We start from the raw sequence: 27,885 nt of genomic DNA, 5'->3' as shown, positions 1-27,885 counted from the left end.
TCATCCCAAATTAATTTCAAGTCATTTTCCATTTTTATTCAAAAATTATAAAAAATAAAAAAAATCCCCAAAATTAAAAAACCTACTTTCTCTCTCCTCCACGTGCCCTTTCCTGATTCGTCAATCCCCCACCCCCCCTTTTCTTTTCTTCATTTTTATTCTCCCCTCTTTCCTTCTCCCTTTCCTCTCTTCTCGTCTCCCAACTTTCTCTCTCCTCTTCCTTTCTCTCTCTACTTTCTCTCTCCTCCCCCATCAATGGAATCCTCTTCCTCCGACGAGAGCTCCATGTTCTCCGGCGAAGAAGCGTTGATGTCATCATCATCTTCGTCGTCGTCGGCGATGAGCAGCGGAAGTTCCGGCGAGATTTCGGAGACAGTAGTTGGAATCTCCGGCGAATCTCCGGCGAGAGAGAAGTGTGTTGGGAGACATGATAGGGTTACCTGGGGATATACCTGTGTAATTGGTCGGAGAGCTGAAATGGAGGATGCTGTTGCGGTGGTCCCTGGGTTTGTCTCCAGCACGTGCTCTCACGTGGGTGGTTGTACTGCTCCTGCTTCTAGAACCTCCCTTGAACTCTCTCCTCTTCATTTCTTCGGTGTTTTTGATGGTCATGGTGGTCCCGAGGTATTCTTCCTTCTTTCTCTTCTTCCTAATTATTATCACTTTTTTTTTTTTTTTTTTTTAAATTATTACTATTATTATACAAATTGAGTTTTATAATATCGTGAGTTTTGAATTACAGTTATTAACGGCTTGTTTGGTAGGCGGTAATAAATAATCGTAGTAATGATTTATCATCTACGATACGAAGTATGAAACTATGATGCAAATGTTATTTTAGTGTGAATTTTGGGGTTTGGTGTGAAATTCTGATATAAATATTGTAGACTTTGGTTTCTCATTGCAAATCTTAGATGATTTTTGGAATTTGAGTATTCTAGTGTAGATCAGGCGATCAGGATGTGTAGTTAGTAATGTTTTCGAGGGATTGAATCCCAATCTCGTCTTCATCATTGCTCTTTGTCGCTCGTTCTAAACCTAAAGAACGCTGAATAAAGAATAAGCTGTGGGTGTTCTATGAAACATGATGATCAAATTTGGTGTATTTTTATGTGTATGAATAGAGAAATACGCGAAGAAATCAGTTAGTTTGAATTGTTTTTATCAGGAAGAAGACATTTTCGTGAGTGTCTAGTTGGTGCAATGATTGAAATTTTGTTGAAAATCTAGGAACTACCTCCAATAATCACATATGAAACTTGGCAATGGTAATAAGTTGAAATTTTACTTGATTGATTCATGCGGTTAACTTTATTATTTACTACGTATAAGGAGTACCAATCATGATGCTTATACCCTTGCGCGTTATGGGAATAGGATTTAAATGGCCTTAACGGCTTAACCTTAGGTAGAATTGGAATTGCGGGTATACTATGTTGCAGTGATGAAGTAGATGACAGCTGCTGAGTAATTGGTCTAATCAATTGCGGAAATCTGCCAAAAAATGACTTCTTTGGATGGTAGAAAGAACAATCTTGGTTGATCCTTGAATCCTTGATTGATACTGTTAAATATATATGTACTTCGTAATTATTAGCTTGAACCAATTTATGTTGGGATTGGTGTGTGCCGTAAAGATTCTTTACCTGAATAATCAGAGAGGATTTTAAATTGCTGTTTTGTGATCTTAAATATAGTAGCCGGTAAACCAATATAGTTTTTTTTTGCATCCTGTTATTGGTCTATGAGCACGATGACAAGTTGTTGAGCTTTCTTACAAATTAAATAGAACTGATGGCACCTTTATCCCGCAGCAGCCACGTGTTATTGTTCCAGTCCTTAGACGTTGGCTATTGGTTCCTTGGACTTGCCTTTTCTTTCCGTTTCCTCCTTTAAGTATCTTATTACTATATATTATTTCGTAATATCTTGTTTTCAGAACCTCTGTAGTTTCTAACCTTGTGGCAACCTGGATCCTGTTTTAGCTGTACATCAGTCGGAGCAGGATAATTTTGTTCCCTTTTTCTGGTGTATATTTTTTTCCCTTGTTTGAAAGGTGTGTAGTTTGGTTTCATGCTTAAAATTTAAAAGCTTCATTATTTGGTAGTTTCTTGGGTTGTACGCCGTGCTCATTTGTGGTAGACCTGAAAGTTTAAATACCAGTTATAAAATAGGCAAGTCATCTTTTAAAAATAAAAATTTATGGTAAGCTAGTGCTTTCAATGGTAAAATAACAGGAACCAGCGAGGATATAGTAAACGACAAATCTAGACTTACTAATTATGTGTATTCTATGTTTAGATATTTTCTTATTTCTCAAAAGTTGACTGAGCTGATCTCTTTCTGCTTCTGGTTGGATGTTGATTAGCTTAAGATTAAACAAATGCTAAAAGTATATGACCAGAAATTTGGTATTGTTTAAGCTAATTAAACATCTAGACTCATACGTGGCAAGCAATAAGGAGGTCCATGAAAGTTCATTAGAATATAATAACATAGATAATCTTTTTTCTGGATGTGGATGGATCTAAATCTCTCCATTAAGAGAGCCACCTTGATTGCTTTTTAGCTTCCAACTGCTACATGTTTATGATGGCTTTGACCAACCCAACACGATGTTCCAGCTAATATGAATATTATGAAGGTTCCTATGAAATTTAATATCTCCATTTTATTAACCATTAAGCAGCAAAGACATATACTATATAAATAATCGGAAGTCTACATATCTTTACAATTTTGTTGAAAGTGTGAAGAAGGAAATTCTAGAGTACTCCATATGTGCTTATACTTTGTAAAATTATGTATATAAAAGTCTTTGTAAGAGAACATTCGGAACAATATCTTTATTCACAGCCAAAATCTGTAATTCACGGTTTTGTATAGGTGGATGTACAAAATATATATTTGGTTACATATTAGATTTGACTTAAAGTTGATATTCTAAAAATGAATATTATAACAAATCTCACAAGATTCCACTTGACTGCATTTTTTTATACATCTATATCACCAAATAGGGTAAAATTTTCTAATTTTGAAAATACACCCCTGACATTTTAAGCAGGTAAAGTAGTAAAATTATAGAGGGAGTAATATGTTTATAAATAAATATAGCTAGCTCATCTAGAGAATTCGTTTTTATTTTTTGTTTCCTTTTTTTTATTTTTTTATTTTTTTTCCTTTCTATTGGTTATCTAAATTTTTTGGTTCAATTAGAAATGTGGCTTGTGCTATTCCCTTTTAGTTTTGATCCTGAGTTCAGCAATTGTTTTGATTGTCATCATCTTGTAAGATATACACTTGGGTATAACATGGCAAATACTGGATTATTTTAATTAATCTTTTGAAACATTGGCAAAGTGAATGTTTGATAGCTTCTATAATGAGTGCACGGAAGTTTGTCAATCATTTTCATACTTGAGACCCAGTGTGTGAAGTTTAGGCCACACAGGTCACATATACTCTGCAGATATCCACATTGCATCCCCCCCCCCCTCCTCTTTTCCACCCTTCCTATGGGAGAATCAATATACATAAGTGTGTTTCCATATGTTGATGTGAAAATCCTTCCTCCCTTTGTTGGCAGGTTGCTGACTTCTGTGCCGAGCAGATGCATGAGGTTATAGCAGAGGAGTTAAATGGGGAAGGAGTTGATGGATTGGAGTGGCAGAAGAAGTGGAAACAAGTATTTTCCAGTGGCTTCCGGAGAGCCGATGACAAGGTTGTCTCAGAAGCTAAAGCCTCAGAGATGGTTGGATCCACGGCTGTTGTAGCAGTTGTTTCTGGTTGTCAGATCATTTTGTCCAATTGTGGGGATTCAAGGGCTGTTCTTTGTAGAAGGACACAGACCATTCCTTTGACTGTTGATCACAAGGTGAGACAAGTTGACGCCTAATCTCTCTTATGTGTCTGATATATGCAAATGATTTCTTAGTTTAAGGGTGCTAAAAGCACCTCAGGATTAGCATTGCACAGTAAGATGTTGTCTATTCCTACATTTAGTTGCATTTGTGGGTGCAGACTTCGCTACATGAATTGCCATTAGTTAATTTCGTCTGCTAGAGAAAAGTCAGCTGTTTTTGATAGACATTCCACATTTTAGGTGAGTGCTCTTGTAAACCTGTCCTCGTGTTCACAATGCATGCATGTCTTGAAAAATCTTGTGTTTAGTGCTAACAATTGCATGCTCATCATTGCCTGCTCTTGGCGACTGGTAGTACCTGTATAATAACTATTTAATTAGCTGTTCAATTTCGCAATTTCCTATGATTGTCACTAAAACATGTCTGTGTGTTTTACAGCCAGATAGAGCTGATGAACTATCGAGAATTGAAGGAGAGGGTGGGAGAGTCATAAACTGGCATGGTGCTAGGGTGCTTGGAGTCCTTGCTATGTCTCGAGCTATAGGTCCTTTTCTTCACTAACTCTTACGATTTTCCTTCACATGACCCGTTTAAATGTACACATTTCTTGCCAGTCATTGCAGAACTTCTTTTTATTTTTTTATCACATTGGCACAACAAACTGGAGTAAAAAAAAAAAAAAAAAAACTGAAAATAAAATAAAGGCTGCACCTGTCATCTATTGCTGTCTCTGCAATACCAGAAAATCTTTGTTGATCCCAATTCTGTGTGTGTTGATAGAGAGCAATCCTTAATTCTTGTGAAGGACCAAGCTTGGTATATTTTGGCCCTGTTTTGCATTCTCGTAACTTCCTGTGGAACTTCAACAAGTCACTGTGGCTCTTGTATTTAGGAAACGCATTATCATAAGGCAATGCAATACATCATTGCGAATAAGAATTTCCTTACTAGGACAAATGAATGAAAAGGAGTGGGGAAGGAACTTAGCTCAATGAAGCCTTAGTAAGTGGATTTGGCCCTACCCTGCTTATGAATCAATAATTGCTAAGCAAAGGACTAGGCTTTTCAAAGCAGTTGCTCCCTTATAATTTCTTTGACTACAGGCTCACTTCTTTGCTTGCTGGAGTCCCTTGATTAATTTAAGTCTTTAACTACTTTCTGAGGATGCTTTAGTTTTTGATCGGAGATGGGATTTTAACTTGTACAGCTACCTGTTTGTTACTCTGGAGTTCTGACAAAGAAATAACAACAAAATCATGTCAAACCAAGTACTTCTTAATAAACCTTTTTACCAAATTGGTTGTCAGGTGGGCATAAAGTTGTAAACCATCATCCATCGTAGAGCTTCAAGTATGTGTATCTACTCCGTACTATTGGTACATAGACTGCTTGCAATTCAAGTCATTTCTTGTTCATTGTTCTTTTCTTCAAAGATATCTAAGAAACCTGGTCTCAAATACGAGCTCTCGTTCACTTAATACTCAGATTTTGAACCGTTGATTGCATTTAACTTATATATTAGCTACTTGGCTTTGCATTTGGATTCTAATGTGCTGCATTACTTCTGTTTCAGGTGATAGGTATATGAGCCCTTACATAATTTCAGTGCCCGAGATCACTTTCATGACGAGAAGTGATGAAGACGAGTGTTTGATATTGGCAAGTGATGGGCTTTGGGATGTCATGTCAAATGATGAGGTAGGCCAGGTTGCACGCCGCCTCCTTAGGCGAATGCGAAGGTCCACAGTATCCAGTGAAATTTGTCCTGCACAAGTGGTTGCTGACAATCTCAGGCAGCTTGCTATTGGGAGAAACAGTTCTGATAACATCTCAATCATAGTCGTTGATCTGAAATCGAGGAGAAGAAATCAAGCAAAGAAACAAACATAGCAGGGTATTGAATATTGATTTTCTTCATTTCTTTGAGGTCTGTTGAGAAAATATAAAGCTCCAACGAAGCTTTCTAGATATTTTTAGGCAGCCATCATCAGCTATTATTTTCTACTGTACAAAGCTGACACTGCTGGTGAAATAGCGCTCCTGACTTTCAAAATTGTATTACTGCAAATTATTGGAGCAACCCTCTATTTTAGTTGGTTTGATCCAAACTTTCCGAAAGTGGAAATGACAAAAATATGAAATAGGAAAATTTAAACAAACTATCGATGTTTAGCAATGATGCTATCATTTTTTCTGGTGTCAATGAAAAGCTGAAGACATCAAGATGTTGCCTCGGCTTCAAGCTCTGATCCTGTAAATATCAGCTGCAGCCAATTGTCGTTCATGCTCAATAATCTAACCGGATTTGAATGCCTCCCTTCAGTGTATTCATTTGCAAATTTTTTTATAGTTAAGGTCATGTATAGTTATGTACTACTAATGTAGTGAATGTTATGTAATGCTATCATGCTATGGAGTATGTGCTACTAAAACAATGTTGGAGGTATAAATCTTTTTTATAACACCATATTTTTTTTTCTTTTTTAGTGACATTGGCTGGTTCCCTGTTCTGAATTACTGTATGTATTATCTTCCCTTTTGGACCTCTATTATTATTTTTTTTTTCTTTTCTGTACAGTAGGAATTTTGTTAAAAAGGGGTGTAGCGAAGTTAGGAATTTTGTTAAAAAGGGTTGCAGAGAAGTTAGGAAAGTGATTTAACTAAGTGCTTAGAAAACTAATCATTCTCCTTTTAGCTAAACCTTCGTCTTGTGTGTTTATGGACTTCCTCTTTCACCTTAACCTCTAAAAACTTCGGATGAATTAATTAGGGTTAAACGTCTTTGGGATAGAGGGGAAAAGTAGTATGGTACTATGATAGTAGTATGAGAATAATATGAGGATATATGAGATTAGGGTTTAAGAACTTTGCAGTCAATTTTTGTAGTTTTTTAGTCTGTTGAGGTCTGATAGTGACCCCTACATAGGTGTAAGACTAGGGTTAGGGTTTAAGTGACGTCATGTTAGGAGGTGCATGCGATAAAGAAAGTTGTGCTCAGGTGTTGTGTGCAACTCTAGCTAGGAATCTTGCGCAACAATCATGCGTGCCCGACTTATCTTGTTAAAAAATGCGGTGTAGTACAACTTACGTAACTTTTGATTCAGAAATCGGAATGATCAGGCAAATAAGATAGCGTTGGAAGCTTTGGAGTCTACTTTCCAAATCTATCAGAGTTAGTTCAAAAGCTTTTGTGGATTTTAAGATACGATCGATTCATTAATAAGTGTGGGTTTTGGGCCTAGTTTATTGTTTTTATTATATCCATTTCGTTATAAGTTAGAATTGGGCTTATAATATAGTTGGAAAGCTCTTTGAAAGTACTATCCACATATACAGACCTTGCACTCGGTTTGTAAGGTCCATTAGATCTAAGCACAGGATTTGACGTGTTTAGGTCCGTTATTAATCAAGATTAATTATGTGCGAGTATACTTCAAGCCTATTAATAAGCGGATTGAAGTCTCAAAACTTACTTTATATGACATTTGATATCCCTCAACACTTCAACTTTGATGTAGCTCGAAAAATGGGTTTTTGTATCATTATTGCACTTCATTTTGGGACAGGAGGTTGAATGTAGGTGTCCACAAGCACAAAATCCAGTCTAGACAAGACTGGTCTACATTAACTTCTGAGCGGATTTGTAAGATGCCACCCCTCAATGCATCCTTAGCAAACTTACATAACCTAAAAAGGTATTGTATGCCTTCGACTCTAAAATAAATAAATTCCATTTCGGGAGAATGTTCCAAGATCATAAGACTTTGTCAATGTCAATGGACCTATAGCAGACATATCTAGATGAATTTGTTTTAAAAAATATAACCCGTCTTGACCGTAAAACAACCCGACTTATGATATGCCTAGTACAGATAGTCCTTTGTGTTCTTTTTCATTCGCAACTCTGATATCTTGATTCAACTCTATTTAACCCTTCAAATGTGCGTGCTCTTTTTCTTTCCAAGATCACTTATTTTATCTCTGATCATTTTTGTGCCTTAATTGTGAGATTGATTGAAATCAAGATGAATAATAAGGATCAATTGTGTCAACAGCTAGTGGAGAAGAGACAATTCTTGATTGACGAGGTTCAGTTCTTAACTTTTTGTTCATTTGTTTTTTTGAACTTCTGTATTATGAATTGTTGTGTGATTTTGTTTATGTACTTTCATAACGAAATTAAGTGGCTCTTCAAGATCAAGAATTGACAATGGCTTTTGATATAAATTTACTTCTACATGCATGGACTAGATGACCTATAATTAAAATTTCAATTAGTTGCTTAGTTTATTTGAGATAAATAATACCTAAACATACATGATTCACTTAATTAAAAAAATATTAAAGACACTAATTCATTGCATTTGCAAAAAAATAAATAAAATAATAATAATAATAATAATTGCAGTAGAACTTGCAACAATGGGTGTATATATATATATATATATATATATATATATATATATATATATATATATATATATATATATATATATATATATATATATATATATATATATATATATATATATATATATATATATATAGATAGATAGATAGATAGATAATACAATTAAAATAACTTAAAGACCATTGAAATGAGTGTAGTAGGTCCTCAACTAAAGAAATTTAGGTAACTAATTAATCCTTTAAGGATCAACTACGCTGTTGTAAAAAAACAGAAAAAAGAAATAGAAAGGATAAACTAGTTTTTTGTGCGGAATAAATTATTTTTATTTTTTTAATTGTTAAGGATAGATGAAAGATAAAAAATTTCGACACACTAGTATATACGGAGTAATGAGCTTAAAGTTTGATAAAAAATAGTGAAGTGAATTTGAGAGATAAAGAACAAAAGACTGGAAATAAGTAAATAACATACAAGTCTAGAAGGAAGAGGATCGATAGGAAGAGATGAGAAAGAGGGAGAGAGAGCATCAAATATGTTTTCTATAATTATAAATTATAATAATATAAATTCAAATATGTTGCGACAATGTAATTTATTTAATCGGGGTTAAGCCTTCCTTAAGGGTCTTTCCACTTTTCCTATTAGTTAGCTAACAATACCGCTTTTTATTTTTCAACTTATTCATGATCTAATAAATCATTTATTGAAAAATGAATTTGAAATAATGGTACATAATGAATTATAATTTATGGCTTTATAAACAAAATTAGACTCACTTAAATTTAATACAAGTCTATGTGCTTTTCCATAAGATATAAAGTATCCATTTCTAACATGGAGGGGATTGTGAATGAGTTCTTTTTACAAGTGGAGTCCCTAGAAGATACTCAGCCTAATTTTGTTGAGAATATCATTACTGCATACTTTCCTTCATCAGCAGCCTACATGAATGATTTGGAACAACTCTTGTAATTATAGTACTCCGTAATACAAACATGATTCATTTGATGAAAATAATACATAATACTACCCTAATTCAATTAGTTTAATTCCATACCTTAATTTAAGCTTTGAAGACTAGCAAGGTTAAAGAAAGCGCCACGCTTGTGCTTGAGTTGGGTGTAAGTCCCACGCTCCACCACCTTTCCATCCTCGATGAAGGTGATGGAGTCAAGGTTTTTAATAGTGTTAAGCCGATGAGCCACCACGAGGGTGGTTCGGCCTATCATAACTCGGTCCAAGGCTTCTTGGACTAACTTCTCAGATTGCATGTCCAAAGCACTTGTAGCTTCATCAAGTAACAAAATAATTGGGTTTCGGAGTATTGCTCTTGCTATAGTAATTCTTTGCTTTTGACCTCCTGATAATTGTACCCCTCTCTCTCCACATTCCGTTTGGTATCCTTCTTTTAAGGAGCTGTGTGCAAATCAATGAATTAGTCCATTTTATGATTTAGCTAAATCAAGATTAATAGGAAATAAATCAAGGATCGATAATTAAAAAAGGAGGGAGCCCCAGTTAATCTCCGAGATTAACATTTCAAGTTAATCTCCTCTCACAACTTTATGCATATGTTTTCGTGCCACTTTATCATTTCACTTTTATTATTTAAAAAGTAAAAGTGCAACAATATATTATGAGAGAAGATTAACTTTTCATGTCAATTTTAGAGATTATCTTGAATCTTCCCTTAAAGAAGATATATCAAGAAAGCCTTATGAAAGGAAAAAATAAAAATCAAAATAAAAAGATATATCAAGAAAGGAAAAAATCAAAATCAAAAGCCAAATTAAAACATGATTTGATAAATTATGAATGTGTTCATACTAATCTCTGGTAGAGAGTTGGGTTGGATCATAGTATGAGTCATATATGTATCATGATTTTGGTTTGGTTAAGGTTCATAATAATTAAAATGAAATAAATAAAAAATGATAATGATGATTGTTCTCACACTAAATTATATTAGGGAGTTGGAGGGATTAGTAGTCTCATGAGTCATATATATGTATATATAAGGTGAGAATCGATACCAAAATCTCCTAGAATCGGGAAGAAGGCTCTAACCACTTGAGCTACCCCTCACTCTTTCTGATGAGTCATATATGAGTATGATGAATATGAGTTATCTAGATCGATTTTGATTAGTAATCCAAGTCTTATTTGATTACCATCCAATTTACGCATATTAATAAATATGACGTATAATAGTTATGTGTTTCATAAACGACACTAGTACCACCAACACCACTCTTCCCCAGCTCCTTTTAAAAAAAGAAAAGGAGAATTTTTTTTATTTAAAAAAAAAACTAAAATAATATTGAGCACATAATCTACTTACCAAATAAACTCATGGGCATTAGCAGCTTTAGAGGCTTCAACAACTTCATTCTCAGTGGCATCAGCCTTACCAAGAACAATATTATCCCTAATAGATCCTGAATATATTATAGGGTCTTGGCTAACAAGGGCCATATGTTTTCTATACCACACCACATCAAACTCTCTTATATCCACCCCATCTACCTTTATTGCTCCTCTATCAACATCATAAAATCTTTGTATTAAGGCTATCACTGTTGACTTCCCACACCCACTCTTTCCCACAAGCCCTACACTTGTGCCTGCCTTCACTTCTAGGCTGAATTGTCGTAGGATTGCGCTCTCGGATCGTGTTGGGTATGCAAAGTCCACCTTCCGTAGCTCTATTCTTCCTATGATCTTTTCTAGTGTTGTTGCCTGTAAGTTACACAACATTTGACATTGGTTAAATGCAGTTTACACAAAAAGAATTATATATATATTGAATAAAAAATACTAATTAGTTTACACATTGTCCTGACCTTTAATGAACATATGACGTGATTAGTGATGATCTATCAATTCCTGACCCGACCTGACCCAATTCCAAACCCATTTTGCTGAGAGAAAACCCGAACCCGACCCAACCTAGTCCGATTTGACCCATTTATTATTGTTTGTAATGATCCAAGCAATCCAAACTACTCGAACCAAATGACCCAAACAATCAGAAATTTGACCTGAATCCGACCCGTTGACCCGAATTGATAGGTCTACGTGATGTACAAAGATAACCTTTAAAAGAGATGTACAATATTGAAATTATGTGTTCAACTTGTTTATTTGTGAGGATTATTGATGGGATAGTGTTTTTTTTTAAAGGTAAATGGAATAGTGTTTTAAAATCCCTCATGTCTCATATCTCATTCTCCTTGATTTAATTTGTTTGAGAAGATACATGTTATCCTATATAAAAGGGATGAATATCCTCTACTATTTATTGCAATTTAATTCCTAGCACATACCAAATAAGAGATAGTATCATCTATATCCTTATCTCAACTACTAATTTCCTATCCTTATCTCATCTACTAATTTCCTATCCTTATCCTCAGCGTTCCTATCCATGTTGCCCAACACCACGGGGCCCACAATATGTACTAAATCGACTAACTTTTCTCAAACATTCTATGATTAAACTATTTATATGTACTAATATTAATTCTGAATTGATTCTTGTCAAAAAAAAAAAAAACTGAATTGATTAATTATTTGCCAAAAAAAGATGTCACACAAGAAATAGACTTGCAGTTGCTAACCTGAGAGATTGATGTTGGCTCCAAAATCTGGGAATTTCGATCAAGAATTCGAATAACCGAAGCAACAGCAGCAGAACCCTTAGCAAGATCTGAAGTCATACTCCCAGCATCAGCAATAACCTTGCCAGTACTCACTAACACAAAGAAAGTCTTAAAAACATCTCCTGCAGAAATCTCTTTGTTTTCAACCAATTTTCCACCATACCAAAAATCCAATGCCCAACACATGAATGTTAGTCCTTGAGCCGAACCCATACCGGCCCCGGCTAACCATGACTTCCTCCTCCCCTGCTTCCTAGGCTCATTTTGTGCTTCGTCGAATAGCTCAAGTACTTTTCCTACACACCCATAAGAAGTTACTATCCTATGGTTATAAACTGCCTCAACCGCGATTTGTGTGCTTTGATTTTGTGCCTTTACAAAGTTGTTTGTTATGCTTGATAGTAGCACTTTTCTTGTGTAGAAGCAGAGGATTGTGATGGGTTGAACTGCGATCATTACAAGCGCGAGCTTCCATGCTGTGATTAGTCCCATTATCATTGCAATTGTAACAGCCGAAATGGTCTGAACTATGAGGGAAACTCTGTCAGCTACTAAGGATTTCACCATTGTTGCTTCATTACTTAGCCTTGAACATAGTGCTCCACTTGAGTTCTCTTCATCATCGAACCAAGCAGGCTCGAAACTCAATATCTTTTCAAGCATCTTGAGGCGGATTCTCTTGGTGAGGCGCTCACCCATGTATGCAAAACTCGAGTGTTGAGCAAGGTTGAATGTGATGGAAGAAATTGAAAGAAGTGAGAAAATTATGGCATAGTTTCTGATTCGAGACTTCATTTCCTCATGATTTGTCACAAAAAAGGCAGAGATCATTGACCCTATTGTTAAGGCATAGGTAGGTTGCACTGCACCAAAGGCGACTGCAGAGAGACTTCCAACTAGGCCTTGTTTCCACTCAGGCAAGTTCAGAGAGAGAAGCCGCGAAAAGGATGGTGAAAGATGGGATTTTGTTGAGGAGTCTTGGTGTTCAGAATCAGGTAATGGTGTAGTGAAAACAGCAGGACTTGATCGCGCAGTGCTCAACCTTCCTGCACTTCTAGGAACAGAAGAAGTAGCACTAGGTTCATAACTTTGGTCTATGTCATTGCAACTTAACTGTTTTTGCATTTTTGCTAGCTTTGCATAATGTCCATTAGTTTTGTTAATAAGGTTTTTGTGTGATCCTGTTTCCATGATTTCGCCGTGGTTGATTACTACTATCATATCTGCATTTTTCACTGTGGTGAGCTTGTGTGCAACTACCTGGTCATCATTTTGAAATTAATCAACATGAATTTTTATATGTACATAAAAACTAGCTTATTGAAGTTTTTGTATGTACCAGAGTAGTTCTCCCAAGAGAGGCTTGATCGAGGGCGCTTTGAACTAGAGTTTCAGACTCTGAGTCAAGTGCACTTGTAGCTTCATCCAACAGAAGAATCACAGGGTTCTTTATAATTGCCCTAGCAATCGCAATTCTTTGCTTTTGACCTCCGGATATAAGCGCTCCTCTTTCTCCAATCTATTATTGTGATACATGATTAATACAACAAAAAGCAAGAGTGCAACATGAACAACAACAAAAAAAAAAAAAGCATATAACAAGGTCTAAAAGATCAGGGCCGTCTCAAACATTTTTTAAAAATAAGAAAAGGCGTACTTGCTAACATGTTATAACACAACATTAATACGGTACACGTACGAAAATTAAGAATTTATACATTCGATAACATATATGTGTACCTTAGTTTCATAGCCTTCAGGAAGTTGCCTAATAAAGTTGTGTGCATTTGCAGCTTGAGCAGCACTAATAACTTCATCCATAGTAGCATCAAGCTTACCAAACATGATATTGTCCTTAATCGACGTACCAAACAAAGCATGATCTTGGCTAACAAGTCCCATTTGACTCCTAATCCATTTCAATTTCAACCTTCTTATATCAATGCCATCAATCCTCACAACTCCCTCATTGGCATCATAGAATCTCTGAAGTAGCGCGACAGCAGTGGATTTTCCACTCCCACTTGCTCCGACAAGGGCAACAGTCTTCCCTGCTTCGACTTTAAGGTCAAAATCTTTTAGGATGATGGTATCAGGGCGAGAAGGGTAGGTGAAGTTAACGCGTTCAAATTGTACCTCCCCTTGAATTTTGTCTAGAATTAGGCCTTGTTTAGCCTCACCATCGATTAATGGAGTCCGGTCTATCCTCTCGAAAATTCTTGATGCTGCTACTGAGGCTTCTGTGAAGTGTTTCATTTCTGGTAGTGCACTTCCAAGTGCTCTGCATCAATTTCATGCATATGATGAAATGCAAGTAACAAATTAGTTTAATGTTAACGAATTTGTAACAACAAAAAACATAATTAAGTAGTGATTTATAGATTATTATGTTCTTAAAGTTTATGCTAAAATGCTAAATACTATATTTGAAAAATTAAAGATTATTAATTATGAATACAATGTAAATGCTCCCATAACTCGTCTAAATTAAAATTAGTTGTCTTATAATGTCAAACCTTACATAAGTAAGAGTTAAATACTTGGTACATGATTTTACCAAAAACCTTTATATTACATGGATCATACGAAGTACCTATCATCTCTTTGTACCTCATTTTAATTATCAATATAGAAAAATCTGATTGACAATAAGTCAGTTCTACCTTAGATATATATATATATATTAACATGCTAATTTATATGACTATTAATTAATTCTAGGAGGAAGATATATAAATAGAAAAGTAGGTGAAACATTATGAGAAATTGAGTATAAGTTAAATCATGTACGTACTTGTTTACGTAATAATTAATAAGATGATAAAAAATGACAACCCTTATATAATCAAGCATGAAGCATTGAAGCAACAATAATCCAACGCATTATTAGGCATCAATATCACATTGATTCACAAGATCATAGAACAATAATGCACTATATATTATAATATATATAATATAAGAAGAAGACTAGACTTTGTATAAGTAAATAGAAAAAAAAAAAGTTGAAGCAACAACAAGAAAAATTAATATTAATAGAGGACAAGAATATATTTGATACTATCTTCGTCTTTCATGAGACACTCAATTTTCTATGATGCATGAAATAGAAGATGCAATCATAAATATATTGATACTTTTATGAAGTCTTAATTTATCCTTGAATATAATTTTCGAGTTCATTGTCTAATTAGATACATGTATTGTATCTATTTCACATCTTAATTTGTATCGTTGAATTTTAATTATGTTCAATACCCTTTGCATCATATATAGTACCATACCATATAAATTTCATTAATCGTTTTCCAAAACTAGGGACTTGTCTGACATCGTTTTTTGTTTAGTTGATTCCATTTTTTTGTTACAGTTTTTAACATTATCATAATTTTAATAAGTTTGACTAATATTTTAATTCATCATATGACATATATAATTTTTTTTACAACAAAAACTTATAGTGATATCAAACAAACCCTAGGTTAATGGTTAACAACAAGCAAAAGATCGACTGTCAATCATAAATAAATTGTTTGTAAGAAAAATTTCACAAATCATTTGCTACATACTAACATACATTAACTAGTTAGCATGTACATCTTAGCTTGAACATATCACATATGCATCAACCAAACTAGTCACATAAACTAAATTAGCATGCTAAAAAAAGTAGAGAAAAAACACAAGAAAAGTTTAGTGTGATAAACTAAGAACAATACTTACACTCCTCCCATGATAAATGTAACACCAGCAGCATAAACTCTACCACCAGTTTCTCCATGGTACATAACCAAACGACTTCCATACCAAGCAATAAATGCCCATATCGCGAAAGCAAGCCCTGTGCTTCCAACAGCCAGCCCTTTCGCAACCCCTTGCCTAATCCCTAGCTTCATTGTCCGGTCCAAAATGAGACCATATTTCTCTAGAATCGTCTTCTCAGCAGTGAAAGAGTACACAGTTTTGATAGAGCTTAAGGCCTCTCCTATGATGCTGTTGGCTTTGCTGTATTCTTGGTACGACTTTTTTGATAAAATAAGAAGGTATTTACCATAGATTACTCCTGGAATTAGTAAGAGTATGACTGTTGGAAAGGCTACTATTGCTAGCCTCCATGAGAAGTAAGCAGAGAATGCAATGCCTGATAAGAATGATGATGAGTGCATCAAGAATATTGGTACCTGAAATAACCCTCAAAAAAGCAACAAATTAATGTTAGATTTTAAAGCAAAATAAGGCAAGTGTTCCATCTATCTCTTTAGCTAAAATGAAATAGATTTTTTTTTTTTTTTCCTAATACATATTTTGTAATAATTTTTTTTTATATTAATATTAAAAAGCTTGATAAAAAAAGGACTTGTTATTATGAAATTGTAATTAAAGGTGTAAAGATCCAAATTTACTTAAGTCCAATAGTTACTATGTATATCAGTATATGAAAGGTTACTTATGAATTGATTGAACCACAGCCAAAAAATAAAAATTATAATAATTAAAAAAAAAAGAAAAAAAGAAACACACTAGCAAATGTAGCAATATATATAATGGACACATTTTGAAGGAAAAAATGGAAAAAATAATGCAAGGAGAAAAGGAAATTGTGCACAGCTCCAAAGCACTATGAAAAAGGAGAGCATCTAAAAAAAAGGAAATTATAGATTGTTTCAAAATGTAGCCATGAAAAATACTATGTCTAGAACAAATACGCTCTATGTTACATACATCACCTCAAGTCCTTATGCCGGAGATGGGGCAATTGAACTCCCGGCCAATACTTATTAGCCTCAAGTAAACTAAACCATTTTTTTAAAAAAAAAATCCATGTTCTGTTACAGATAAAAGCGTCATTTAGTCAATTATGTTATATATGCCAAGAATCTGAGCTTATTAGACAAAGTTATGTGTTTGACAAATTAAAGTTAAGAAAAAGGGTTTACATAAGTATAACTTCAAATTGTGTTCAACCATGTTAGTATAGATGCCAAGAATCCGAGATTATTAGATAAGTGATCGATGTTTGACAATGTTAAGAAACAAGGATTACATTAATCCAAGAACACAAAATTTCAAAGTATAATTATTATGATCTATGTTCAAACATACATATATATGTTCAAATTAAACATACCTTCTCACTCAAAACCTCTTGAATGAGTGAAGTATCTTTGGATATACTATTCACAACCTCAGATGTAGTAGCTTCTTGTGAATCAAAGAAGCCAACCTCTTGCCTTAGCACAGCTTCCAGATACTTGTATCGAATCCTCAACACTTGTCGCTCACTAGTTTTGCTCCAACAAAAACCCTCTACAAGATTCATATTTCATGATAAACTAATTAGATCATATTTACCAAAATCTAGGTATACAATATGTTTATTCAATAAATTTGCTAGGGTTTATTGTGTACTTAATTAAATTAGCAGGTAAATGTGTTACTTACCCATGAAAGCTAATACAAAGACTGCTAGTCCCAAGTAAACAAAGTATAAGCTGCACTGGTAAAACAAAAGAACTATTAGTATAGGGCAGTGTAATAATTAACAAATTAATAATATAAATTATTAAACTATATATACATATTATTATCATTAATAAATTACATTTTTAATTTGATCAAGATCTTAACCATTGGAATTATTCTAGAGATCCTCCATATGCATATATATATTTTTTACTATATGATATTTATATATGAAGCATATTATAAGTAATTAAGTATAATTTTACAACTAACCTTTTCAACATCGGACATGAAGGTCTTATTAGCATTATTATTCTGTTTGTTTTGGCCAAAGCCTAGACTATTCATTAGCCTACTAGCAAACACTAAGAGGCAATTTGTGGACATTCCATCACCTATAGCTCCAATGGCACCCGATATCATTAGGAGATAATCTATCCAATCGGCATACCGAAATATTATTATTGTTCCATTCGATTTTCTTTCCTTCATCCCATGATTTTCTTCCTTTTCTTCCTCCATGTATATTCTTCAATGTATTGTAAACCTTTTTTTTTTTTTTTTTTTGGGGGGGGGGGGGGGGGGCTTAAAGAGTTGTACAAGGTTGCTAGCTACTAGCTACTCCATCAAAATACAAATTTCAAAGTGCAACTACAATGTTGGCTATTACCCCTTAAAAAGGAGAAAAAAAAAAGCTAAGAGAAGGGAGAGTGGGTAGCTAGATAAGCTATGAATTTGCTGAAAAGAAAGGAATTATATACAACTTATATATAGGTGGTCTTTCTAGGAAAACAACCTGTATCAAAACTATATACTCATGCATTAAGCATTATGTGGGGCTTCCAATAACAAGTATGTCAATCATGACTCTAAGCTTTGTGGCTATATGATATGGTTGATTGTTTTGGGGCGTAGACCTGTCAATTGGGTGGGTTAGTTGGGTAATTAGATTCAGTACATGCTACCAATTGGTTGTTAGTGCAGTGGTGATTGAGATTGCACTTTATATGAATGACCGCGTGCTTGATCCCCCATCAACAATTGGGAGGGGATTAGAACCTAACCATCCAGAACTGATCGTCTGATCCTCAAGTCCGAATTAGCCCAAAGGGTGAAGCGGGCGGAACACCAAAAAATAAAATAAAATTGGTATATGCTAAAAACTAAATTTTGCATCTAGCTAGGATCCAATCTTTTTAGACGGATTGTAATTGACAAGTCTATTTTGGATGCTAAATAAAATACTAGTACGGATTACTTCCTATAAAAAATTTCTACTTTATCAACCCTACAACAAGGGCAAAAATAACTGAACAAGTACAGAAAAAAATTTAAGCATGTTTTCCCAAAAAGGTGATGCTGCCTCTTTTAAAAAAATGTCCATTTGTGGTTGGTTATGTTCCTCTTTCTATTAGTTTAATGTTTTAGGGGCTTTAATTAGGGAGATGCATGATGACATTACTTTGATCACATGTCGTTTATTGCCTTACTTTAATTTGTAAAAATTAATTAATTAATATATACTCCATATAAATTAATAATAGAGTTATTATGTTGTAAGCCCGCATCCCTTAGCTTGGTAAATGGCATACCATGCAAACTTAGTCTCATAATATAAGTATCACTAATAAATTAATAATCAATTAATCTAATCTTCATTGGATCCTAGTTAATCATCAAAAAATTACTATGTTCAATAATATTATTTTGGTTAATTAATCTAGCTTTCTAGCACTGCTTCTCATGGAAGCTGATGCTCTTTTAATGCTAACAGCTAAAATGCTAAATCATAATTATGAATTCAAGATTTAAAGTAGCCCTACAATTCCACAAGAGACCAATTCAAATATTAAATTTCTGGAGAGTACTCACTCCGATTATAAATTATAAGTTTTCTAATATTATCTTTCAAGTTCCAACATATGACAATTAAAAAAATTTACTCACATAGTCGCACTTGTACCTAACATAGACCTTAATTTGTGCATCAGTTTAATTCAATAATTAGTTAATCATATACGTATATCAAACTTGACAATCCAACCAATTAGAGATCATAATAAATAAAAAAATAATAATAAAAATCACACCATCATACCATTTGGATCACTACCAAGTTCAAGGGTGAATACCAAAAAAACATCTAATAATAGTACTTGGTTCAATTCAATCAATATAAAAGATTATTTTATTTGTAACTTTCAATATCACTACTAATAATTAAAATGTCATTGTATTTGTACCTAATTTTTTTGTCATTTTATCCACATTTACTGGCAAAACAATGACATTATAGGTCATTTGTAAGCCTCCAATAAAAGTCATTTGAGTATACTCACTATTACTATAATATTATCCAACAAGATCGAAATCTTCATGCATGTCCTATTCCACTTTAATTTGCATAAAATTAAAGTTGGGGTATCTTCTAAATAAATATATATAATTCATGTTGATCTTGATTATGATAAATCTGATTATTGATCTTGCTTTATCTAGAAATTGAACTGTTTTACTTTTATCATGACTTACTCTGCATAATTACTAATCAAGCTAATGACATATTCATGCAAAATGACAAGAGAAGACCATTTTTTAAAAAAAAAAATAAAAAATAAAAAAATAAATACAATTTCTCATGTTGGTTCTCCATGTATCTGTAGAACCTTTGATCGCGATTTTCCATTAATCTATAAGAAGTATGATTATGTAAAATCTTGTTAGATTTAATTTTATACTTGAGTGGCTTAACGCGTATGACACCCTTGTATTAAAATATGTAAACAAATATTTTAGAGGTATATATACTAGCTTAGTCTTATTTGGAGAGCTTTTTTAGTTGTAGGTTACATTAAGGCCCTGTTTGATTCACCTTAAAAAAATAATATTAAGTAAAAATAATTTTAGTTCAGTAAAATTAATTTCAGTTCTAGTAAAAATAATTTCAGTTCAGTAAAAATAATTTCAGTTCAGTGTAATTCAGTTTTCTTAAAGAAGAATTATAATAGAAAATCAGTAAAAATAATTTCAGTTCAGTAAAATTAATTTAAGTTCAGTAAAAATAATTTCAGTTCAGTAAAATTAAGTTCAGTTCAGTAAAAATAATTTCAGTTCAGCAAAATTAAAGTGAATCAAACAGGGCCTAATAAAGGAAAATATGTAAATAAATATTTTAGGGGTATATATGTATGTACACTATTCTAAATAGTTTAACCAAAAAAAGCAATTAATTAACATACGTAGTGTTTTTTTTTTTAAAAAAAAAGGCAATTAACATCAATGAAGGCAAAAAAAAGGTACTCCTTTCATTTCAGAATGATGTTTCTGTTTACGTAAATTGATGCAAGGTTTTATTTATCTTTGAGCGTAAATATCTTTAATCTCACGCTAGCAAAAAATTATAAAAGTTAGAAATTAATAATGTACATACTCACCTACACGAATCAAACTAGATCCCATATAACTATATTTGTTCTTATTATCGACTGAGAAAAACTTAGAAGATTCACTCTTACTTTTAAAAGTCTAAGTATCTAAACAAAAAATCATTGTAGAACGGAGAGAGTAATCAATTTTAATAAAGGCAAAATAATAACTTTTACATATTAATAAGGGTACGTAGACATGTAAATGTATTTTTTGAAGGGTATAATTGATATTACATTATTCATAAAAATATTCTGGTACTTTTTATAAGATAGGAATATACATATTTTTAAAATATCAAAGGTGTTAGTTGTATTTTGAAGACTAAGACAAGTAAATGGATCGATTCTTTAGAGACAAAAGGTATTGAAAATGGCCAATCAAGTGAATACGAAGTATATAAAAGGAGAGTAATAGAGTATACTAGTATAGTACGAGCTGTAGTAGTCCAAGGTCAAAACTGTTTGCGCGAGTACAATGATTATTGACATAATTTAAGGTCCAATGTTGTAAAAAGCATATTTATTAGTGGCATAAAGTGAAATAAGCATCATAAAGGACATCAAATTATTAATTAAAGGCTAATTAGTACTCCGTAATTAGGGCTGTACAGAGTGCGGTTTAGACCGCACCAAACCGCAAATCAAACCATAATTTTGCGGTTTGGTGCGGTTTGCGGTTTGAAATTTGCGGTGCGGTTTTTTTAAAAATGACCAAACCGCGGTTTGCGGTTTGGTGCTGTTTCAAAAAATATTGAGACCAAAACGCACCGCAAACCGCACTTTAATGCGGTTTGCGATTTTTATACTATTATATAAAAAAAAAACTAAATTTATGAGCTAATCTTTAACTATTAGTTAATTAAAGATTAATTAAAAGAGTTTAATATTTGAATTATAAACTAATAATTATAAAATAAAAGTTTTTTTTTAAAAGAATAATTACAATTTTAATAAAATACGGTTAAACCGCAAATCGCACCGCACTGCATTTTGCTGTGCGATTTGAAAAAATTACAAACCGCACTTTTGCGGTTTGGTGCGATTTATGATCAAAATCGCACCAAATCGCACCGCGAACACCCCTATCCGTAATTGTCTAATTACCATGAATTCATGATATCTTATCATATTACTCCAGCAATGTCGCGTCTTAATACTCTAATATGCTTTTGTAGGTACACTTTGATAGCAAATTGTATTGCCTCCTTGTCAAGTTGGAACTTTGATTCTTGAGAAATAAACTCTTTAACATATATATATATATATATATATATATATATATATATATTGTTTGGGTCCAATTTATCTAATTGGGCCTAGTCATGTATTTGGGTCCGATTATCTTATTGGGTCTGGTCACTAAATGACTTCATATTCCAAGGTCAAGGCCCGAGCCTCCAATCAAGCCAAGTCAACCAAGAGTCCTTTGGTCCGAATTGCCATGGTCAGCCCATGACTATTTAAAGGCCCAATTGCTCTCCTCTCATCATGTGCAAAGGTATAAAAGCCTTCAATTCATTCATTTGTACAACAACACAACAAAGCCTCAAGCATCAAATCTCTTGCATAGCTTTCTCTCTCTAAACACTGTTTGATTTCGGCATCGGAGGGGTCTTCCTCGGATCCACCCCCGAGGCCAGTTTACGTGTTTTAGTTGTGCAGGAAACCTTCGGCCCAACATCAATTGGACCGGACCAGTCTTCAGCCACTTCAGCGGGCCTTCGCCAAGACCCCATTGTTTTCATCCGAAACAATTTGGCGCCGTCTGTGGGGAAGACTTTCAAAAATCTTTAAGCCAAATTTCCAATCAAAATCATCTTGCAATCATCTTAGTAGCAATGGATAAGAACCTCAAGAGCAAAAGCCTCCGTCAAGGAGCAGGCGAAAAGCCTAAAACTCCTACACCATCGCCCTCACCGGACCGGAACTCTCCCAAGGGTGCCAGTTCGGGGGGAGGATCATACAGGGAGGATTCCCTTTCTTCCGTAATTCACAACTCTCATCATAGGCCGAGTCCCTCTCGGTCTAGCAGAGGTCAGTCCGATCATAGGACTCATTCAGTGCCCCAAAGCCAACCATCGACTGTCCGCTCTCATTCCCACACTCAGCCGAGGACCCCTTTGACGGGGCCCAGCTCAGAGGAGGTGGCGAGAGCGCCGGCAGTGCTCATGGAGGCAATGAGGGCACAAAATATGCCTCCACCTCCACCTCACGATCGAACTCCTCCGCATACCCGGCATCAGCGGAGGAAGCTAGACCATGATGGTGGGAAACCTCCTTCTTTCCGGGAACTGGAAAAGTGGGAAGAGGATTCCTGGAGAACTGAAAGAGAGAGGAAAAAGAACCCTCAATTTTTCAGAGGATCCCCAACCTCTCGACCAGAAACGCATAAAAGCAGCAGCTCAGCTTCTCGACCAGAATCTGCTCGCCGAGAGCAACCTGAGACTGTTCGCCGAAGCGTCCTCGAACGACTCGGCGGCAAGGAATCGAGCGTGCACAGTCGCCTCTCATTCCCCGCAGTCGAGGCCCAGACTTCCCAGCCAGGGACGAAAACCACTCCTACCTCTCTAAGAGGGGGGAGCGCGGTCCCTTCGGCCAGGAACAAGGGCAAGGCCGTTATGCTACCCACCAGTTCCCCATTCAAGCAATGGATACTGGAAGAGCACGCGCCCACGGTTAAAATACCGTCGCACATCACATATGATGGGACTTCGGATCCGAAGGACCACATTGCCTCGTATGAGGCTCATATGCATCTTTGCCCCAGATCCGAAGCGACTTGGTGCAAATATTTTCCAACCACTCTCAAGGGGGTCGCACAAGCATGGATCTCCAAGGGAGTGAAGCAAGGCTCTATAACAAGGTGGGACGATCTGTCCTCCAAATTTAGGAGCAAGTTTTCCACGGCAAACCGCCGAGAGAAGACTACTGCAGAACTCATGGGTCTGCAACAAGGGGAGGTCGAAAGTCTCCGAGACTATCTGACCCGTTTCAGCAACGAGTCATCCAGCGTCTCACAACTGGACCAGGGGCTAGCCGTTTTTGCAATGCAGAATGGCCTTCAGCCTAGGAAGTTCCTAGACTTCATGGTCATGCATACCCCGCAGACCTTGGAAGAAGCTCTGAACGCCTTGGATAAATTCATCCGAGCCGAAGAGTGGAAAAAAATAAAAACCCAACCTCAATCTGGGGGAGGGAAGCAAAAACAAACACCCTTGTCTGAAGGCCAAGGCCAGAGGACAAAGGTAAAGGCCAAGGCCTCGGAACAATCTTCGGCCAACGAGCCGAAGAAGGAAAAATCTGCCTCATACACAGGCAGATACGAGTCCTACACTCCGCTCTCTCTTCCACGCGCCAAAATTTACAGCGTGACGAAGGAAGAGCAGAGTTACCGAAAGCCGAGACCACTCCCAGAGTGGTATCAGCGAAAAAATAAAAATCAGTGGTGCGAGTTCCACGAATCTCCGGGACATAACACTGAGGAGTGTATCCAGCTGAAGGACCAGATCGAGGACATGGTCCGGAAGGGATAATTGAATAAATACATCGCGGATCACCGCGAGAAAAAGGAGGTCGAGAATTCAGCAAAGGACTCTCGGCAAGACCTCGACTTCCCCCGGAAGAACAGTAAAAATGCGGAGGGAAAATTCTCTCCGATCAATGTTATCTCGGGAGGAATATGCTCTCGGAGGGAATAAAAGCGACACCTTAGGGCTCTGACCCACCAGGTGAACAACGCTGACATTCAGCCTCCCCAGTCGCCGGTGCCGAACATGACGTTCACAGCCGCCGACTGCCGGGGGGTAACGTTCCCTCACGAGGATCCGTTAGTGATCATCGCCACGGTGGCCAACCACGACGTCAGCAAGGTCCTTGTTGACGGTGGCAGCGGAGCAAACATTCTGTTCCGAAAGGCCTACAATCAAATCAAGTTGAAGCCCAAGCACCTTACGCCGGTACCCTACCCGGTATCCGGATTCAATGGGGCTTCAACTTATCCAGATGGGAAGGTGACACTTCCTGTCACCATCGGCTGCGATGAGGCAGCCAGGAATGTCATGACTGAATTTTTGGTCATTGGCGCTCCTTCAGTGTACAATGTGATTTTGGGGAGACCCATAATTCACGAGATCCAAGGGGTCGTCTCAACTTATCATTAGCTGATGATTTACGTCTCAGATGTCGGCTTCCCCGAAAGGATCCAGGGCAGCCAAAAGGACGCCCGAAGGTGCAACTACCTCAAGCCATCCACTAGTCGCCCAGATGACGATGACAAGGATGAGGAGGAGAAAGAAAAAGAAAGAGAGCCCAGCACAAAAAATCCGAAAGGCCTAAGTGCTTCGGCCCAAGGTTCTGTGCCTAGAGAAAAAGGGCCAGAAAGGGAAAAGGCTAGCTCTTTATCTGAGCCGAAAGACTCAGAGAGCCAGCCGAAGAACAAAAAGTCTGGGACGCCTGCTGACATAGACAACAAGCCAGATTGTGAAGAGTCCAGTCCATCAGCAATGGACATGGACCAGCAGACTGAAACGGTCGAGTTGACCGAAGGAGACGCTGAGAAATGTGTAACAATCGGGATGGACCTTGATCCGAACACCCGTTGTGAACTTATTCAGCTCCTTCGGGACAACAGAGATGTGTTTGCTTTCTCGGCAGCTGATATGCTCGGGATAAGTCCAGACCTCATCTCCCATAAGTTTAATGTTGACCCAACGTGTCGACCAATTAAGCAAAAGAAGCGGAATTACTCCGCTAATAAGAACCGAGACATCGCAGCCGAGGTCAAAAAGTTGCTGGAGGCAGGCTTCATCGAGCCTTGTCAATATCCAGAATGGCTGGCAAATGTGGTGATGGTTCAGAAGGCCAATGGTACCTGGAGGATGTGTGTTGACTTCACGGACCTAAATAAGGCCTGTCCGAAGGATTTCTATCCCTTGCCGAGGATCGATCAGCTATTCGACTCGACAAGTGGCCATGCCTTGCTTAGTTTCATGGACGCATTCTCGGGATATCATCAGATCTTCGTGCACCCCGACGATCGAGCAAAGACGACATTCGTCATGAACGCCGGGGTGTACAATTATAAAATGATGCCCTTCGGATTGAAAAATGCGGGGGCAACCTATCAAAGGCTGGTGGATCAAGTTTTCGCCGATCAAAAGGGCCGAAACATGGAAGTCTATGGAAGCAAAAAATCTGAGGACCATGTTAAAGACCTGGCTGAAACCTTCGCCACCTTAAGAAAGCATCAAATGAAGATGAATCCGAAGAAGTGTGTCTTCGGCGTGAAGTCAGGGAAATTCCTTGGGTTCATGGTCAGCAAGAGGGGGATTGATGCCAATCCCTCCAAAGTTAAAGCAGCGCTCGACCTTCCTGAGCCGAAAACAAAGCGGGATGTTCAGCGGCTCACCGGAAGAATGGCAGCCCTCTCGAGGTTCATTTCCAGAGCTTCGGATAAGGGGTTACCTTTCTTCAAAGCCCTGAAACTCCCAAAAACAAAAGAGCTCGTTTGGGAGGAAGAGCAAAAAGAAGCCTTCAAGCAGCTTCGGGAGCATCTGGCTCAACTCCTAACACTGGCTAGCCCAGCAGAGGGAGAAACTTTGTATCTGTATGTGGCTGTCAGCCCAGCCACCATCAGTGCAGTGCTGCTGAAGGAAGAAAGCAAAATTCAGCAACCGATCTATTTCGTCAGTCACACCCTGACGGATGCCGAGACTCGCTACCTTCTACTCGAGAAAGTCGCTTTTGCGGTAGTGGTAGCTGCTCGGAAGCTGAGGCCCTATTTTGATTGCCATCAGATAGTGGTCTTAACTGATCAGCCGCTGGAAAAAGTTCTCGGCAAAGTTGAAAAATCTGGTAGGCTGGCCAAGTGGGCTTTTGAGCTCACCGAATTCAGCATCAGCTACCAGCCGAGGGCTGCCATCAAGGCTCAAGCTCTAGCGGATTTCTTGGCCGAATGCTCGTACCAAGAGACTCTAGACAATGAAAGGAAAGTCTGGACCGTGTTTACGGATGGATCCTCCACCGTAAATGGTTCGGGGGCAGGGGTAGTGATAACCTCTCCCGATGGCAAATCCTTTGAGTATGCACTAAAATTTTCTTTTAAGGCTTCGAACAACGAAGCTGAATATGAGGCAGCAATCGCTGGCCTAGAATTGTGCATCTCCCTGGAAGCCGAGCATGTCTGCCTAAAAACAGACTCTCAGCTAGTTGCATATCAGATCAGTGGCAGCTACGAGGCCAAAGAGCCCTCCATGATAGCCTATCTTGCCAAGATCAAATCAGTCATTGCAAAGCTGAGAACTTTTGAGGTTCAGTTGATCCCAAAGGGTCAGAATACCTAAGCCGATGCACTCTCCAAACTTGCCAGTTCAACTCTCATTGAGCTGAACAGATCTGTATATGTGGAAGTGCGTCGAGAAAGAAGTGTCGACGAAGCACCTGAAGTGTGCTGCGCTGACCCAGAGCCTAGCTGGATGGACCCCATCCTAGCTTTCAAGCTTCGGGGAGAAATTCCCGAAGATAGAATTTTGGCCTCCAAGCTGAAGAGAACCAGTTCAAGGTTCATTGTCTTCAAGGGGGAGCTTCTGAAAAAGTCCTTCTCAGCCCCATTGCTGAAATGCGTGGGACCAACAGATGAAGATTATATCCTACAGGAGATTCACCTCGGCATCTGCGGGAACCACATCGGGGGAAGGACCTTAGCCCACAGCCCACCATGATCTCAGATGCTAAGGAGCTGGTTCGAAAATGCGAAAAATGTCAAAAATTCGCACAAGTTATCCATCAGCCAGCTAGGGATCTTCAGCCGATCCTTAATCCACTCCCGTTTGCCCAATGGGGACTGGATATACTGGGACCATTTCCAGATGCTGTGTACCAGAAAAAATGGCTGATAGTCGGTGTTGACTACTTCAGTAAATGGATCGAGGCCGAAGCAGCCTCGAACATTACAGAGAAAACTGTCAGAAAATTTATCTGGCAGAATACCATCACTCGTTTCGGCATCCCGAGAGTATTTGTCTTCAATCATGGAGGCAATTCGATAACTTACCGCT

General features: G+C 36.8%; 2 protein-coding genes across 3 annotated transcripts; one reads left to right on the top strand and one right to left on the bottom strand.

Annotated features, from left to right (window-relative positions):
* The first annotated feature begins 169 nt into the window (after window positions 1–169).
* On the top strand, window positions 170–6,358 carry LOC110690946 (probable protein phosphatase 2C 6). Its single transcript, XM_021867866.1, has 4 exons — window positions 170–624; window positions 3,590–3,877; window positions 4,305–4,410; window positions 5,440–6,358. The coding sequence occupies exons 1-4, from the start codon at window positions 256–258 to the stop codon at window positions 5,754–5,756; spliced, it is 1,080 nt and encodes a 359-aa protein (XP_021723558.1). The 5' UTR covers window positions 170–255; the 3' UTR covers window positions 5,757–6,358.
* A 2,700-nt stretch (window positions 6,359–9,058) lies between these two features.
* LOC110690945 (putative ABC transporter B family member 8) lies at window positions 9,059–18,154 on the bottom strand. Of its 2 annotated transcripts, XM_021867865.1 has the most exons (10): window positions 17,676–18,154; window positions 17,382–17,436; window positions 17,068–17,246; window positions 15,663–16,120; window positions 13,680–14,220; window positions 13,279–13,458; window positions 11,898–13,199; window positions 10,619–11,016; window positions 9,335–9,693; window positions 9,059–9,218 (listed from the first exon to the last, which is right to left on the bottom strand). In XM_021867865.1, exons 1-9 carry the CDS (start codon window positions 17,922–17,924, stop codon window positions 9,336–9,338), a joined length of 3,720 nt encoding a protein of 1,239 aa, XP_021723557.1. In that variant the 5' UTR covers window positions 17,925–18,154; the 3' UTR covers window positions 9,059–9,218; window position 9,335. The 2 variants fall into 2 exon arrangements, with proteins under 2 accessions (XP_021723557.1, XP_021723556.1); XM_021867864.1 differs by having other exon boundaries at window positions 9,059–9,693.
* Window positions 18,155–27,885: the final 9,731 nt, after the last annotated feature.

This window comes from Chenopodium quinoa, unplaced genomic scaffold, assembly GCF_001683475.1.
Source record: "Chenopodium quinoa cultivar QQ74 unplaced genomic scaffold, ASM168347v1, whole genome shotgun sequence".
NCBI classification, from domain to species: domain Eukaryota; kingdom Viridiplantae; phylum Streptophyta; class Magnoliopsida; order Caryophyllales; family Amaranthaceae; genus Chenopodium; species Chenopodium quinoa.
Note: the sequence above shows the minus strand (reverse complement) of the source record. Positions and strands in the feature narration are given on the sequence as shown.